General features: G+C 37.7%; 1 protein-coding gene across 1 annotated transcript in view; it reads right to left on the minus strand.

Annotated features, from left to right (window-relative positions):
• The window catches only part of FANCI (FA complementation group I), a 57,473-nt gene that overhangs the window by 5,851 nt on the left and 33,534 nt on the right, over positions 1–18,088 (minus strand). The window contains exons 19-34 of the mRNA XM_006192571.3: positions 17,537–17,605; positions 14,096–14,197; positions 12,694–12,873; positions 12,496–12,617; positions 11,806–11,970; positions 11,033–11,212; positions 7,043–7,209; positions 6,636–6,712; positions 5,645–5,761; positions 3,529–3,580; positions 2,572–2,699; positions 2,410–2,478; positions 2,131–2,224; positions 1,620–1,807; positions 501–554; positions 361–420 (exon numbers count right to left, since the gene is read on the minus strand). Of these exons, the coding sequence (XP_006192633.1) occupies positions 361–420; positions 501–554; positions 1,620–1,807; positions 2,131–2,224; positions 2,410–2,478; positions 2,572–2,699; positions 3,529–3,580; positions 5,645–5,761; positions 6,636–6,712; positions 7,043–7,209; positions 11,033–11,212; positions 11,806–11,970; positions 12,496–12,617; positions 12,694–12,873; positions 14,096–14,197; positions 17,537–17,605 (1,824 nt within the window). The remainder of the gene's footprint in view (positions 1–360; positions 421–500; positions 555–1,619; positions 1,808–2,130; positions 2,225–2,409; positions 2,479–2,571; positions 2,700–3,528; positions 3,581–5,644; positions 5,762–6,635; positions 6,713–7,042; positions 7,210–11,032; positions 11,213–11,805; positions 11,971–12,495; positions 12,618–12,693; positions 12,874–14,095; positions 14,198–17,536; positions 17,606–18,088) is intronic.

An 18,088-nucleotide genomic window follows, 5' to 3' on the forward strand; every position in this document is an offset into this window, starting at 1 on the left:
TGCTGCTGCTTTACTCACATTCCCAAAGGATGCCCAATGGCACAGATTTGGAATCACCCAGAAGTAAACTAAGTCACCAAGCCCAAGCATGCTTGTTTCTTCCCTGCTCCAGGTATAAGCATATCAAATGCTTTCTCTCTCTAAATCGTTAACATCTTTTTCTTCTTTAAAAATAAAAAGACTTCCTTGCTGTAAAGACTTCAAGCTTTGGTTTGTTCTCAAATAGGCACCTCTGGCTTCTGGTAAGTAGAGAAGAAACTTTATATACACGCAGCTCAGGTGACCTAGCAGTCCCCCAGGAATATAAGGAGTCCTTTCTTACTTGAAGACATATTTTGGTGCAGACTCTGAATAACTTACCTGTACATAAGAAATGAAAGAATAGCACAGAGGGGTCAGATGTGAACCTGAGAGCTTCACCTGCAGCAAAGGAGAAGGAAACCAATGTAACTAGGAATAAGATGCTTCCCCCATTCCTGGGAAAGGCATTCTCAACTCACCAGCTTTTCCATATTTTTTGGGATTCCTCTGGGGCTCTGACACACCTGGAGATACTAACAAAAGAGTTCAAGTTTTAGCATGCCATCCTATATAATTGTCCCATGAAACTACAGGTAGTGACTCAGTGAGCAAATGGAGTGTGACTTACTGCACTGACTGGGGAGGGAAAAGAAAACAAGCTACTGGATTTATAGAGAATCCTAGACTCAAGGCTTCCTTTTTCCCCTCCTCTGAGTTCCAAAGCTTCCCAGACAACAGGCAATGAAAAGTTTCTGTTTCTGACTTGTTTAGTTTACTGCTTTAAAAGTCCTTCAGGCTGAATAGTTCTTGCATCTAGAAAACTAATGACTTTGCTGTTTTTCCTTTAAAAAAAAGGCAATAAAGATTAGACGTTCTCAGTATTTCTACCACAGAAGCTTAGTAGCCACACCATGTAGTCAGAGCTGCACCTTCTAGCTGCACTGCTGTTTGGGTATATGGTGTGAGCTGGCTCACCATCTTTCTTGGATTGTTGATGCCTTTCTAAGTACTCATGTGGATCATTGGTAGAATCAGAACTAAATTACCTAGTTCCTATCACTCTCTGAATGTCTGCTGATAAACAAAATATTGCCAAGTGCAAAAAGTTTCTAGTTAACAGATACTAAGAAGCATTAACTAAAACTCAGGGCAAGTATACCTTGTATTAAAAAAAAAATAAACTTATTCCCTACCCTAGTACCTGACTTGTAAAGCATTTATCTACTTGTTAAAGGAGCAAATACCTTTCCAGTGTCCAGACTGAAACAGTCTACCTTTTTGTGCAGTTGGAATCAGATTAAGTTCTATGGCTATAGTTTAGATTGAGTCTTAGAAGGTGTTTGAAGAGGCACTCACTCTCAATCAGGTACCACATACTCAAATGCCAAGGAAATAAAGGCCTCTTAAAACAGATTCAGAATTATGCCATCAACTGTTTTTTTCCGGACCAGGAGATACCTGCTACTTACTGATCAACCTATGACTTGCAAAGATGTAGGCAAGAGCTCTGCACAGGAGCATCCTGCAGCAGTGGGTCACATCCTGGCTGGGTGGGGCAGAACAGTGGTGGTGACCCTGATCTTGTCTCCCATACTCACATATCTGACAAGTGCTGTAAGAATGGTGTACATTTTGCAAAGATCCTTTAACAAGGTGTCCACACAGCTGCCAGATGGCAGGGCTGTCTGCACCAGCTCATGGAAAAACGTAAGCAGAGTTCCCAGTTGTATGATGATGGCCTTCTCAATGGGATGATTTGGTAGAGTTGCCTGAGAAGAGGTCTCTTCTGAAGGAAAATGAAATCGGAACATTCAAACCCAACTGGCCTTATTTTCCAGTTGAAGTGCAAGAGATTTAGAAACCAACTAAACATCATTAGCTAAGAAGTTTGTAAGGAAAATGAACATGTAATTCATCATGCAGAGCACATCAATAATCATGCTGTCATAAACCATACTACCTTCTACTTCTTTCATTACATTGGAAATCTAGCACAAACAAATGAACAAACAGCTCAGGGCCTCTGCTTTTATGTAGTAGTCCAATTCAGATTTTGGTTGACTTTGCTTTGATCACAATTCCTGAAACCCCTCCCTCAACTCATCTTACCTGGTATGATTTCTTGGCTCACTTGTCCCTTAAGTCTGGTGATCAGCCAGTCCACTTCTTCTAGGACCTTCTCAGCCTGACTCAGAACAAGTAACTGAAAGAAAAGAATGCCTGACATGGCTCACTGCACACAACTGACTGCTGGTGTAATACATCAACATGGCCACCTGCGGGCAGTTACAGGCCTCAGGACAAGAGCCACTATAATTCACACTTTACAGGCAATAAAATGGAAGATATGACAAGGCTATTTCCCGAGGGGTGGGGATCAACACTTACAGACACAGTAGGGGCAGCTGTTTTCAAATTCACCACTGCAAAGTGGTTTGTTTTCTCCACTTCTACATCCTAGGGAGGGAGGTAAGATGTAATGGCAGTAAGGCTGTTCCCCTGGCCTCTATCTCCAACTCAGGGTGTTGTGTTGAAGGCTTACTCTGGTACCTGGTCTATGTCTCCAAGATGTCCATGGATATCCTGGGACAAGTCACGTAGCAGGATGACAGGACTCTTATACAAAACATGGAGGCTGAAGAGCAAATTCATCAAGCCTTTGCAAAGTGAGGCATCCTCTAGGAGTAGGAAGGAAAGAAACTTAAAAGGTAAGTTATAATCTAGTCAGTCCTTTGGTGGAGAGGGGGGGTGCCTAATTGGAACAAGTAGCTTGTCACGTCTTGGGCACAATATCCCTGCACACACTCCAACCAAGGCATCTCTTCCACAAACGTGCACTTCTACCCCTGGGACCAAAGAAATGTTCTCTATTATTAGTCACAATCACTGTGTTAACTAGCACACAGATCAAGATACAGAACACCAGCAGCACCCAGAAATGCCCCCTCTCCCCCACCAAGGAACCTGTTATTCTGACTTGCAACCTCACATCTAGTTTTGTCTGATTTTGAACCTTATCTAAATGGAATCATACAGTAAGTACTCTCTTTGTGTCTGTCTTCTTTTGTTCAACGTTATGTATGTGAGATTCCTCCATGTTGTGTGTCCGTGTAGTTTGTTCATTCTCATTACATTAGTGGAATACTGTACAGCAATGGTGTGTGTACTGGCACAATTCCTTTATCCCTTCTACTGCTGATGAACATTTGGGTTTGGTTTTGCCGATCAGAATACCGCGGCTGTGAGAACTCTTCCACCTATTTTTGCTGGGAGTGACACTGCTGGATCATAAGCATATGTTTATTTTAGTAGTCAGATATTATACCAGCTGACACCTCCAGCAGCAGGAATGAGAGTTCAACTGCTCTATATGCTTACCAACACATAGTATTGGTATTGTGTATTTTTTTCATTTTGGCCACTCTGGTGAATGTGTAATTTTCTAAATGTTTTTGGGTGGTGATGATTTTATATAAAGCCTAAAAGGAAACATGGCAGGAAACTTACCCCAGCTGTTTTCCTTGCAAATCTTAGATGTCCAGGATAACATCTGCACAAACTAAAGATCATTCAGATATTAAAGAAACATGCCAAAAGAGATCTAGGTGATGTCAGACTAAAAGAGCCCATGACCCTTCTGAGCCTAAGGAAAACACCTGCCAAAATATGTGCCTGGATCTAAAGTGGTAATCTACTACAAATAGCAAAAAAATAAGTCCAAAGTTATGAGAAATAGTGATACTTTTCTCAATATAGCACATGACTTAATTCTCAACGTCTATGCCCTCAATAAGGGCCAAAGGTCCTGGGGTCTGGGCTCTTACCTCCCTGAACTTCCTCTACCCCTACCACCATGGTCTAAAGCACCCACCTCCTCTTTTTTTCCTTCTCATGCCCCACACTCTCTGCATTTGAGACATCTTTAAGGAGTAAGCTAATAGAAAGGTGTAGGAGAGAGAGATCCTGGCCATAAAGATAGAAGAATTCGCTTTTAGGAACCAAGAGGCCACAGGAGGTTAGAAGGGAGCAGGAAAACAAACAAACAAACAAAAAAAGGCAAAACCCCAGAGCTTTGAGAAGCTTAAGGTCTTGGGATAGCAGGTCCTACGTTGCCAGATACGCACACAGCTTTCTGCTTCAGCAGTTCTTTGGGATAGACTTACAGGCACAAAGGCACTGAGATGCAGAGATACTTCAATGTAAAATGACCAGTAAGAATTCAGTTTTTGATCTACTGGGGAAAAAGATAAATTCACAGGCTAATAGAAAGTTTTCTGTGAACTGATAGAAAAAGATTTCCAGAATACAGTGTTAAATGTAATAAAGTAATAAAGCAAGAAGCTGAACAAGCTTTTGTGTGAAGACGAGTAGGCTCAGGAATAAGAATCTATATTCACATTTGCTGTACAGGAATAAAGAAACTCTTTACATAAGAAACTAAAAGAAGGTATTTACTTATTTGAGGGAGAAGAAGAACTGAACAGGTGGAGGATATGGATAGGAGGGAGACCATTTACTGTAAATCTTTTTATAATTTCTGTTTTTCAAATCATAGGACTTTATTACTCATTCAAAACTAAATTAAAAAATTTTAAAGACTACCTGAAGTTATGAGGGGGTGGGTGGTGAAAATTAAATTATAAAAATTCCCCGTTTATATTAGCCTTTCCAAATCTATTTATTTTCCCTCAAATGTCCCCATGTTCAAATTTGCTGTCCATGTTTCTTTCCTAGTCCTCCGGTCCTTACAGCAAAAGCAACAATATGAATGAATTAAACTGAAAGTAAAGTGGGATGCGTTGTTTCAATCTAGGATGAAGTAAGTAGCAAAAGGGACTTTTTTCTGGCTACCTGGAACCAGGACAACAGGAAAGTCAGGTCCGCTTCTCAGTGCTCAACTCCATAATGCACCAGGCTACCGTCTGGTCAGCTCTTCCTAAAGCAAGGGCTCACACAGGAGGCTTCAATCTCAGCACTCCACCTTGCCTCCTCACAAACCAGGAAGCAGATGTGGTAGGACCACACAGCCCTAGGCTCTCAGGACACTCTTTACCATCCTGTAGGGAAATTACTCCCGAATATAACAGACCCACAAAATGTGGCCCTTCTCTTATTCTATATGCGTGAGCGCAATTCTATGTGTATGTCCTCACACCCATATACATATACCTCAGACCTATCTGGGAGGACTGATTCTGTTTCAGGACTGTAACCATGCTTTCTGACTTATCACCTTTTGTTGAATCTCCACCAAACTCAGGGGCAGCTCAACTTGCTGAGAAAGCCTACTGCTGAATGTCAGCTACTTTCTTGGTAATTAACACACTTTCAGAGTGGAGAAAAACACAGGTTAAGAAGGCTGAAGTCCCCAAAGATAAAATTTTTTTCTATAGTGCTTACAGTTTACTCTTGACAGGTGGCCAAATTAACAAAAGCAGTAATTACGTCATGGTAGAAATCCTATGTAGGGAAGGGGATATCTTATACATCTTGTATTAATTCAGGAACATAACTGAATATATCACTTTAAATAAACCAGACTTCAAGAGGACATACTATTAAGACGTAATACTCCTTGCCTCCTGAGGGATGCTATGAGGGACTGAACAAGTGGTGCTCATACCTGAGGGGAGGAGGGCTCCAGCAGCTTGGACAAGTTGGAGAGAACAGTGATTAGCAGGAGGGCTTCTTTGCTGTTAAAGTCCTCCTCTTGGCTGCTAAGTAAATTCAACATGGACCTCTGAGAAAGGAAAAGTATGTACAGAAACATTAGCAGACATGTTGCTAGCAGGGAGAAGAGACATCTAGCTAGAGACTTCCTAAGGCTGGGACAGAAAGGATTCAAAGCTACTAAAAACCCAAAAGGATAAAATCTGAAAATAAACCTGAATTGAATAGGTAGTTTCCTACCCTGTTTTTTAATTGTAAGTCTGAGAGTTTTCTTAAAAACTATGGACCCCTTCTCCTCCAACCCCCTGCCATCAGAAGCCCGTCTACTGACCTCAGAGGTAGACCACGCCCCAGCGCCAGCATTTCCTACACACTTTCCCTGTTTTCCTTTTCTCAGTTCTTCTCACCATCTGAAACACTCTATATTTTGTCTGTCAGTCTCTTTCCACTATAACATAAGCTCTGCAAGGGTAGGGTTCTGTTTCTTTTATTCCCTGCTGTATCTCCAGTACCTGGGACAGTCCCTGGCACATAACAGGAACTTTAAAATTATTTATTAAACAAATCCTCTGTGATAAAAGAGCCTAATATTGTGACAACTAGTGGTTAGGAACTAATAGGCTTCATTGTCCAGTCTTTATGCAAACTGACAAAGCCAAATTATACTCCATAAAGGACTCCTAGCTATCTCTTTGTATCAACCCAAACAGTGATTCTTATACGTAATAAATGCTGCAGATTGGGGTGGCTTAATCCACAACCTCCCAAGAATCCTTTTAGATGCATTATCTTTCATTCTAAGGGCTATGTCTTATTGCTTGGATGATGACCCAGAAGATTCCTGTCCTACTTGCTCACTGTCTGCCCATTCTCACCAGCTGGCCCTGCTAATAGACCCTTTCCAGGGACCCTCACAAAGTACGGCAGTTTCCCAGGCATCTCACCTGAAACTGCCGGATCTGGAATGCTGCTCTTTGAGTGACACTGGCTTCTACCTCTTCTTCTTCCTTATCTGTGGCATCTAGGAAAGGAAAAGAACTCTGCCTTCCTTGAAATAGGCTCGGGCTTTTTTGTCTTTTCATAGCTAAAATTTTAGGAGGCCAAAACAGTCTGGAGGCAGATTTAATTATATTCCTAACACTCTGCGATTTCTTAATACTATATTCCATTTTCCATTCACTGTGGTTAAATGTAATCCAGTAAGGACCAATTCTGAATCCACTAGATGTCACTACTTAGCAACACTAGGACTGTTCTCAGGTGTCCTCTGGTAGGTTAACAAGTAGAATCGAGGTTTGGTTAAGAAAGAGAAACTCAGATCAAGCCAACTTATCAAAATTGAAATGCCCACCCAGAGCCCTGAGAAACTGATGAATCTTGGGCTGGTAGAACTGCTGCACAACACTGAGTATCTTCTGCAAACCCTCCAAGCACAGCAGCGAGATGCTCTTTCCTTTCTCTTTCTTTCCTGACTCTTCCACTGAAGTAGGAATTGAAGTGTATCTCCAAAGCAAGACCCTGGGAAAAAGTGATATTATTTTCAAAGTCAGGTTCACTGAGGTACAATTTACATGCAGTAAAATTCACACTGTGTAGATGTATAGTTCTAGGAATTCTGACTAACTTACACAGTTGTGTACTCATCCTCACAATCAAGATACATCCATCACCCCAAAAGTTCCCTTGAGCTCCTTCCTTTGTAGTCAATTTTCTCCCCCTGATTTTCCAAGCAACCACTGATCTGTTTCCTGTCTTTATGGTTTTATTTACAAAAATATCACATAAAAATGGTATCATTCATTATGTAGCCTTTAGGGTCTGGCTTTGCGAACAACATACTCTTTTGAGAGTCACCTATGTTGTTGCATGTATTGGTAGTTTGCCCCATTTTATTGCTAAGTAGTATTCCAGGGTAGTATTCCAGGGTATAGATGTACACAGCTTGTCCATTCACTACTTTATCCATCCTGTTGATGGACTTTTTGGTTGTTTTCAGATTTTACTATTACAGATACAGCTGCTATACTCAAACGTTTATATGGACATCTGCTTTCACTTCTTTTGGATAAATACCTAAGAGTGGAATGGGTATATCATTATGGTCAGTGTGTGCTTAACTTTTTAAGAAACTGCCCAACTATTTTCCAAAGTGGTTGCACCATTTTATATTTCCATCAATAGTGTGTAAGAGTTCAAATTCCTCCACATTCAGGACAACACTTTAGTATGGTCAGTCTTTTCACTTTTAGGCATTCTAATAGGTGTTCAGTGATATCTCGCTGTGATTTTAATTTGCATTTACCTAATGATTAATTACATTTACCATCATTTTATGTTTTTGCCATCTATATATTCTTCTTTGGTAAAGTGTCTGCTCAAATATTTTACCCATTTTTTAATCCAGTTGTTTTCTTAGCAAGTTCAAGAGTTATCTACATACTCTGGTTACCAGTCTGTCATCAGGCATGTGTTTTTGCAAATATTTTCTCCTAATCTGTGGCTTGTCTTTTTATTTCCTTGAGTGTTTTTCAAAAAACAGAGAGAAACTTTTTAGAAATATTGACTGTGTTTCTGGTATTACATCTAAGAAATTTTTACCTAAAACAAGGTCACAAAGGTTTTTCTGTTTTTTTCTAAATGTTTTACAATATTTAGTTTTTCATTCATGGCTCTGATCCATTTCAAGTTAATTTTTTGTATATGACAAGAGGAATGGATAAAGGTTCATTTTTTCACATACTGCTGTCCAACTGTTCCAAAATCATTTGCTGAAAAAGACTTTTTCTCCATTGCATTACCTTGGCACCTCTGTCAAAAATCAAATGGTCATACTTGTGTGAATCAATGCTGAACCATCTATTTCTGTTCCAATGATTCTGCCAATACTACACTCTCTTAAACACAGCAGTTTTACAGTTAAAACTTGAAATCAATTGTGGGAGTCTTCTTTGTTCTTTTATTTCACATTTTAGTTATTCTAGATCGTTTACTTTTCCACATAAATTTTAGAATCATCCTGTCAGTTCCTACAATAAAGCTTAATAGAATTTTGATTGGAATTGTGTTGACTCTATGGATCAACTTTGGAAGAATTCACACTTTGACAACACTGAATATTCCAATCCCTGGACACTTTATCTTTCCATTTACTTGGGACTCTGTTGGTTTCTCTTAATATTTTGTAGACTTTGTCACATAAATCTTGCATGTTGGTGAGATTTATCACTAAGCAGTTCATGTTTTGTGATGCTACAGTAAATGGTAGTTTTTTAAATTTCAATTTCCAGTTGTTAACTGCCAGTATGTAAATAAAAATACAGTTAAAAAAAACACTGACCCTGTATCCTGCAACCTTGCTAAACTTACTTAATAGATCTAGTGGCTTATAAAAAAATTCTTTGGAATTTTTTATGTAGACAATTATAAAGTCTATAAAGACAGTGTTTTTCTTTCCTTTCCAATCTGGATGTCTTTTATTCCTTCTTCCTGTCTTACTGCACTGGCTAGGACCTCCAGTATGATTTTGCATAGTATATGGTGAAAGCACAGGGCGAGGGAAGTATTTATTGAGTCTTTCTTCATTATGTATGCTGTTAACTGTAGGGTTTTGGTGGATTTCCTTTATTGGATTGAGAAAGTTTTCCTTCAATCCTGGTTTGCTGAGAGATTTTATCAAGATTTATGTTGAATTCTGATTTCCTATATCTACTGGGATAAACATATTTTTTTTTGCTTTTAGTCTGTTGACATGGTGAATGATACACACTGACTTACAAATTTTGAGCCAAACTTGGATCCCTGGGGAAAACTCCACTTAAATATGTTATCCTTCAAATAGCTGGGGTGAATTTTCCAATTTTTTAAACAATTACATTCGTGAGGGAATTTGGTCTGTGGTTTTCTTATAATGTCTTTGGCTGGATTTGGTTTCAAGGTAATTTACACTGGCCTCATAAAACAAGTTGGGACATGCTCCCTCCTCCTCTACTTTCTGGAAGAGTCTATATAAATATTAGTAATACTTCTTAAAATATTTGGTACAATTCACCAGTGGAGACATCTAGGTCTGGAGTTTGTGTCAATGGAAAATTTTGAATCACAAATGCAATTTCTTTAATAAAGATAGGATTACTCAGGTTACCTACTTCTTCCTGAGTGAGCTTTAAAGAATCTGTTCATTTAAGTTACCAAGTTTATTGGCATAAAGTTAACATTCTGTTATTATGAATTTTTAATGTCTGCGGAATCAGTAGTGATGTCTCCTCTTCCTCATAGACCTGATATTTGTAATTTGTGTCTTCTCTCTTTTCCCGATCAGTCTGGCTAAGTTTTATTACATTTATTGATCTCAACAAACTAGCTTTGGTCTCATTCATTTCCTCTATTACTTTCTGTTTTTATTTCAATTATTCTGCTTTTATCTTTATTATTTCCTTCCTTTTGCTTACTTTCATTTTAATCTGCTCTTCTATTTTCTTAATGTGAAAGCCTACATTAAAGATTTTACTTTTTTCTAATATAATCACTATTGTTCTAAATTTCGACCTAGATGCTGCTTTAGCTGGATTACTTAAAATTTGATATGCTGTGTGTTCACTTTCATTCTGTTAAGATACGTTTTAATTTCTGACTTTCTCTTTGACTATGGGTTATTTAGAAATGCATTTAATTTATAAATATATGGGGATTATCCAGATATTTCTGTTACTGCTTTCTTGCTTAGTTCTGTTATGGTGAAAGAACATACTGATCCCTATTTTTAAAATTTGTTGAGTTTGTTTTATGGCCCCAAATATGGTCCATCTTGATGAATGCACCATGAGCACGTGAAAGGTATGTGTATTTTAAAACTGACTGAAAGTTCTATAAATGTCAATTAAGTCAAGCTGGATGATAGTGTTGTTCAAGTCTTCCATGTCCTTCTTCATTTCCTATCTACTAATTCTATTGATTACTGAGAGAAATAGATTATTATTTGTATATTTCTCCTTCAGTTCTATCCATTTTTGCTTCAAGTATTTTGAAGTTCTGTTGTTTGGTGCATGTACATTTAAAATTGTTATGTCTACATGATGAACTATTTAGTCATTATGTAATATTCCTCTTTATTCCTGGTAATAGAATAACATTTAAAAAAATTCCTTCCCCTCTAGAATAACATTTTATACGTGATTAACAATGCACACCAAAATAAGACTAGGGAAATAACCCAACACTAGTGACTGCCCTTTCACTTTTAGGGCATACCCAACTTCAAACCATCTTCATCGCCACCCTCAACTTCCTCTCTTGGAGACTCCACAGCAAGTGGAACAGTTTTCTAAGGGTAAGTGTAGCTTACCGAGTTATGTCACAGAGGTTCTGAAAGACCTTCTCTGGGTTTTGGCCATCAGGGCCACTCACGTGCCCTGTTTCCATTAGCTGCTGTACCTTCTGCAGAGCTACATTCACTGCATAGCGCATAAACTCATTGCTGGACCTCAGAACAGACAGGCTCTCTTCATGACTTTGGCTACTGTCCCTAGAGAGAGAGAGAAAGAGAAAGATTCCCCTACTGCTATTAGGACATGGAATTAGGTTTTCTGGGCACTGTTCAGAATAGTAGCACCCAGCAAGCACTGAACGATAGACTGACAGATTCTAGGTAGTCCAGGACAGAATCAATGCCATGGCTGCCCTTCTATAAATACCGTTCTCAGTGTTACCTCACCTTCACCCCGCATTCCCCAATCCTCCTACTTTGATAAAATTTAAATGTCAGTCTTAGTTTTCTTAGTATTTTCTTTGTTATTGTTCTGTTTTATTAATTTGGGTTCTTCTTCTCTTTTTATGCTAGAATGTTTGAGCTACTTAGGGAGACTTTCTCAGAACACATTTTCTTTTCACTCATTAATCTATTGTTTCTGAGTTTTCCTTATAATTCAAGGTACCTCTTTAAGTACCTATGTAGGATCGTTACACTTTCATTTCAAGAAAATTACAGACCTTCTGACTTACTTCCTACTGTACATATGTTAAGAATTGTGAATCCAAACTAGGTAATATCAGTGACCCTGGTAGGTGTTTTTAATTTTCACTGTGCTGCTGTCTTTAAGCACTCTGTTAGAATCTTACCTGAAAAGAGCGGTGAGGAGATCAGATACAAATTTCATGGACAAAAAATTATCATTTGTTTTGTTGGCCATTTTAGTTTTGCTTTTACCAGCTTTTTCATTAAGGATGTCAGACAGTTTCTTGTAACACATAAATAAGCTCAGAACCTCCTCAAACTTATTCTTACTGTGTAAAAGGAAAAAGAGACCACCAAGGACAAGCATCAGAATATTGTGGTTAACTTGCACATACAGTGATAAGGAAATCAAACTGCTTCTTTAGACACCATACTTTCAACCCAGCATTACAAATGAATGGATTTTCATTAACATAGCACTCCCAGGTGATACCTATCTATCTGGGTTATTTCTTTTCTTCTTATTTATACCAGACACTGCAGAGAATGAGTGTTCAATACTACCACCAATCAAAATTTCTCTATTAAAATCAGTTCTTGAGTTTAGGATCTGGGGAATTTTGAATAAATTAAACCCTGCTAGCGGGCCAAAATTCACCAGCCTGTCTGGCATATGCTTTGGTGTTCCTGGTAGAAAGAACAGTTTGGTCTTAGGCTAGATGTCCATCTAAGAGATAGTGTCATCATCTGTGGTCTGTTCGTATCTAGTATATTGCTGGAGTTTAAGAAAAATAAATAAATAAATAAAATGAACTATTCATCAAACTACAAGTAGAGTCACAGCAATACCTTACCTGAAATTACTTATGGAGAAATTATATTCTATTAGAACCTCACAAACTCCCATAACAAGAATAGCGCAGATATTATTTTTGATGCCAATACTAGTGCTCTGAGAAAAATCTGCTGATTTGTCCTATAAGACACAAGATAACAATTAATAAGCTACTAAACAGCTCCATTATTCAACACAGCTGAGACTTGGTAATTACCAGTTCAAAGTCCTCTAGTTCACTCTTAATCATTCTATTAGTAATAGACTCCAACATATCATCTAAGTCTTGGTAGAATCCATCTTCTTCTTCCTCCTCCTCCTCTTCATCCTGACGCAGGGGCATCACTCTACTCTTATACCAGGCCAAACAATGCTGAATACAACATAAAAGATAATCCTGTAGAAGAAAATAATAATTGAACATTCTTGTTAAAGGCTAACCCATGAAGCTGTTAATATAAATAAGAATTACTTGTTGATTAAGGCTAAAGTAAATTATTCATTAGCATTACAAATTAAGTCAATATGGATTAACAAAACTGGGGAAAAAATAATTGAACTAACAGAGGCATTGTTTTCTGACCTTTCCCAAAGGTGATGGCTTCATAAACAGCTGACACCTAAGAATGTAGCATCAGATGTGCTATCTCTGATCTGGTACAAACATCACGGAACCAAGCTGTGAAATTAAATTCTATCTAGCTCCTTTGAGTCCCAGAAGCTATTCTAAAGACAGGAGTTTATCTTGAGGGAATCTCTGGGAAACAAACATACCATCTCTGAGCTAGGCTGAGGACATCTCACTTTTAAGTGACTTGGGATGAAGGAGTTTCAGTTTTTTTCTTTCTTGCTTGTCTTTCTGAGGCTAGACAACTAGAATAGAAAACTAACCTAGTAGGGGAGGGTATGGCTCAGTGGTACAGTGCATGCTTAGCATGCACAAGGTCCTGGGTTCAATCCCCAGTGCCTGTATAAAAATAAGTAAACCTAAAATACTTGGTGGGGTGGGTATAGCTCAAGTGGTAGAGCACATGCTTAGCATGCATGAGTTCCTGGGTTCAATCCCCAGTACCTCCTCCAAGAGTAAGTAAATAAACCTAATTACCCCCCCACCTAAATAAATACTTTAAAAATTAAAAAAAAAAAGAAAAAGAAGAAGAAAAAGAAAAGAAAATCAACCTATCCTAGTTTTTCTCAATGTTAAATAGAATGCCAATTCTAGCTAGCTCAGTCTAAATCATACTCTCCAGACTAACGAAGTAGGTCCCCTGGGTTCATGTACTTCTGGGTGACCTCCTTCTCCCCATTTTAAAGTATATTTATTTAGTATAGGCAATCAAAGAACCATAAACAGGAGATTATGATGCTCCCTGGGAGAAATGATGGATGCCTTGATTTAATAAATTACTGACATGCAGATATTTTACCAATAGAACCAAGGTGATAATGAGTCAGAAATGATAAGCAGGGAAAAGTTAAAAGAGTAAAATTCATTGGGAGTATCAGTAAGAGTTTCACATGGGAAAGTATCTCTTTCTGAACATCAACCATATCAACAGGGCTGATATTTTACTTGAGAGTAAAAATAACTGTTACAGGAGGAAGAAAAAAAGCCTCACCAGTGGTTCCTGTAGAGAGATATGATCTCCTTGGGTCAGAACACAAGCTTCTAATTTCAGAGGAGGTAGCACATCAGGTTCTGGCTCATAGAACTGCTTTAACTGTATATGGGAAAGAAAAAGACACCAGGGCTCATGAAGGCTTTCCACTTTTTTAATTGGTCAAGCTAATGGCACCTTTAATGTCTAATGCTTTCTAAGACATTATTTCCTAACTGTCCAAAGAACATTGCAGCAAAATTTGTGTTGCTCTGGCTCACCCATACCCTTTGCCCTTGCTTCGGGCACTATACTGAGATCTTTCTTATTTCACTTCCATAACCGCTCCTATAAAACATACTCTCACATCAATTCCCAAATTTATATAGGCAATCAACATTTCAGTATGGCCTGATGGTTAAGAATACAGGCTCTAGAGTCAGACTGGCTGAGCACAGAATCCCAGCACTACCACTTATTAACTCAATAAAGGTGTCCACTCCTTGGTTTCTCATATGTGAAATGAGGATTATTACTATATTATAAACATAAAAGTCTGTAAAAGGATTAAACATGCTAACACATGTAAAGAGCTTCAACTCCTATTTGGCACATAAAAGAGATCAAAAAAATGTTAGTCATAGTTTTTTTTTAAACTTTTCAAGTCTGTAGAATTTTAGTCCACACACTAACCTGAGTTGGGAAGTACTGCTCTAAGCTTTCAGTCATAATTTGTGACTCCTGTTAAATGTGCAAATGTAGGTAGACTGATTATGACAGCTTTAAAAGATACAATATAACTAATGGGATATAAATTTTATATAGGACCAGGTCCAAGGCCCATTGAAAAGCTTTTGATGAATAGTACAGGACCTTTCAATAATTTCTATATATCTAGGATCTTATTTTCAAATGGAGCTTTTTCGGCAGAATTATCACAAAGCAATGGCATAAAGCGGGAGATGAAGAGGGAAGAGGGTGGGAAGGAGAGGGGGAGAGAGAGAAGTTCCATTTAGAGCAAAATGGTGGATTAGGGTCTAGAGAAACCTCCTAGTAAAGAATAAAAAATTTTGCATTAAAAATCTTATACAGATGTATTTATTAAATAGACAGTTAAGATAGGAAAGTAAAAAGTATCATGAAATCAAAGACAAAGCCTAGGGCCCTCAGGGGGTGAAGGTTGTACCAGAGACCTTCACATAAAGCTTGAATTCTCAAAAGGGGATATCCTTAGTGGATGAATCTGAAAAATAAATCCACCACATTGAGGAAGATGGTAGAGGGATATGTACCTACCTGACCCTTCACTTTAGGTGAAGGGAGGAAAAAAGTCTCCCCTGGGACTTTCTAACCACAAGCTACTAGAAGTGAACTCTAGCAGATGGGCCTAGAATTCACACTACTTGTGTGGTCTGAAAAATCATAAGCCAAAAATTTCGTTTAAAGAAAGCGTGTAACCTCAAAATAAGTAAGGGAAAAAATGAAATAAGGGAAATAAAGAGACAATTTCAAATTTTATATAAGCCAGATAAAGAGGGAATATTCCCCCAATCATTTTACTACGCTTATACTAAACCAAGGGGGATCAGTATGAGAAATGAAAATTACAGGCTATTCCCTCGTAGAAACAAATATGTAAAAGTCCTAAATGAAAACCAAACCCAGAAATGTATTACCCTGCAAATGCAATGTTGTTTTAAAAGGTCAAGTAATGTAATTCATAAAAATCATATGGTCATAATGACAGACACAAAAATGCATCTGATAAAATTTAACATAATTCAAGAGTAAAATAACAAATCTGAAATGACAGAAGAGTAAGTAAACGTGAAGACATATTATGAGAAAATATCAAATCTGAAGAAAATAGTGTAAAAACATTGAGGAAAAATGAGCCAAGTCTCAGAGATCCACGGGACAACATGAGGCATTCCAACATACATACACCACCGAAGTCCCAGAAGGAAAGGAGAGAGAGAGGAGGAGGAGAAAAAATATTTGATAAAATAATGAGTGGACATTTCTCAAATTTGGTGACAAGCATCAACTTATAGATCCAAGAAACTTAACTCCAAATAGGAGAAACACGTGTTTGGACTCTTGAGCCAGAAGATCTGAGTTCAAATCCCAGATCTTCATCTTAACTGTGTGACCTTGGGCAAATTAAATTACTTAACCTTTCAGAGCCTTAAAATATAAATCTAATCTTGTAATAACCTTTAATGAAAAAAAGAATACGAAAATGAATATACGTATGTATGTGCATGACTGGGACACTGTGCTGTATGCCAGAAACTGACACATTGTAACTGACTGTACTTCAAAAAAAAAAATACATATATATATAAAAATCTGTAAAATGGAGATAACAGTTCTTATTTCACAGAGTTTTGTGAGGACTAAATGAGATCATCTACCATACAGTACTTCATAAATTGCTTGGTCGTCTATAAATGATAAATATTAGGTACTGTTGTTATTACTGTTAGTACATAATAGTATCTTGAACTCTCTCAATATATAAAAAGATTCATATATGAAATATTTAGCCATAAAAAGGAATGAAGTACTGATACATGGTACAACATAGATGAACCCTGAAAACATTGTGTTAAGTGAAAGACGTTAGTCACAAAATGCCACATAATGTATAATTCCATTTATATGAAATGTCCAGAATAGGCAAATCTATACAGAAAGAAGATTAGTGATTGCTTAGGGATAGGAGGCTGGGGAAAGGAAGGGAAAATTAGGGGGTGGTAGCTAGAGGGCATAGGGTTTTTTCCCTGAGATGATGAAATGTTCTAAAATTGACTGTGGTGATGACTGTACAACTCCATGAATATACTAAAAACCAAAGAGCTGTATTCTTTAAATGGGTGTATCTACAATATGTGAAATATATTTCAACAGAACTATTATTAAAATAATTCAAATAAATGCTTAATGAATAAATGTTGAGAGTAAAAGGTCTTATTTATAGCAGATATTTTCCAGCTGAATTCTTCTCCTCTTGATGTCCTTTGAAATATTTTATAAATTAAAACGGAGAAGTACAGAAAATAACCTAATAGACACTCAGGGATATGTCACTCAGATTTAACAAATGTCAGTATTTTGCTGTATTTACTCCAGATCTCCCTTTTTCTTCTTTCAGAAATAAACACAACGGATACAACTGCTGATAGCCTTTGTACAGCTCTTCAAAATGTCCTTCTGACTTAGGATGTAGACTGTTAACTGAGAGGGATAACTGTCACATGACGGCAGTGTGGCAGGTAGATAAGTGGTGGTTAAAATAAAACAACCTGAAATAGCATCACACACCCCAGGCATGTTCACAGTGTACCAGTGTTCTAGTTGGGAATCATTTTATATTTTGAAAAGTATGAAATACGTCCATTGCCTCTTAATGCCTTATTATCTGTTTTTCCTTATATCCATAAAAATATACCCTTTTACCTGTGAGAGCAGAGTTTGCATGACAGAATTAGCCAGCTGAGAATTCCTTCGAAGGACATCATAGAACCCCTAAGAGGAATCAGAGAACAAGTAAGCTCTTTTTCAGAGATACTAGTGATTTGGACAATCATAACTTTAAAAATAAGCCTATTCTCAGTCCTTTGAAAAAGATGGAGACTGTATTTGCTAGAGGGAGAAACAATTCAGAAAGTTTGGGTTATTTGCCTAAGCTAAAGAGATCTCTGATCACTGAGATATGGATTATAAACTGACTACAATCCCCACAATTTTTAGCCACCAGGTCACTTCTGGCTTTAGAGTACTTTTCCCCTTCACAGTCATGGATGTCCTAGGCCCTCATTCTTTTCTCTTATTCTACATTAGCGGACTTCATTTTTAGGACATTCTTTCCAGTTAGTCTCCAGTGCTTCAAAAGTGCCTCCTGGCCCTAAGCACCACAAAATGTGAATAACTGTGACATTTCTTCCCATACAAAATTTCCCAGGCTCAGTTTAAAACTGCTCAGATTAAAATCCTGGGGAGAATTTTCTT

The sequence above is a fragment of the Camelus ferus genome, chromosome 27, assembly GCF_009834535.1.
Source record: "Camelus ferus isolate YT-003-E chromosome 27, BCGSAC_Cfer_1.0, whole genome shotgun sequence".
NCBI lineage: Eukaryota > Metazoa > Chordata > Mammalia > Artiodactyla > Camelidae > Camelus > Camelus ferus.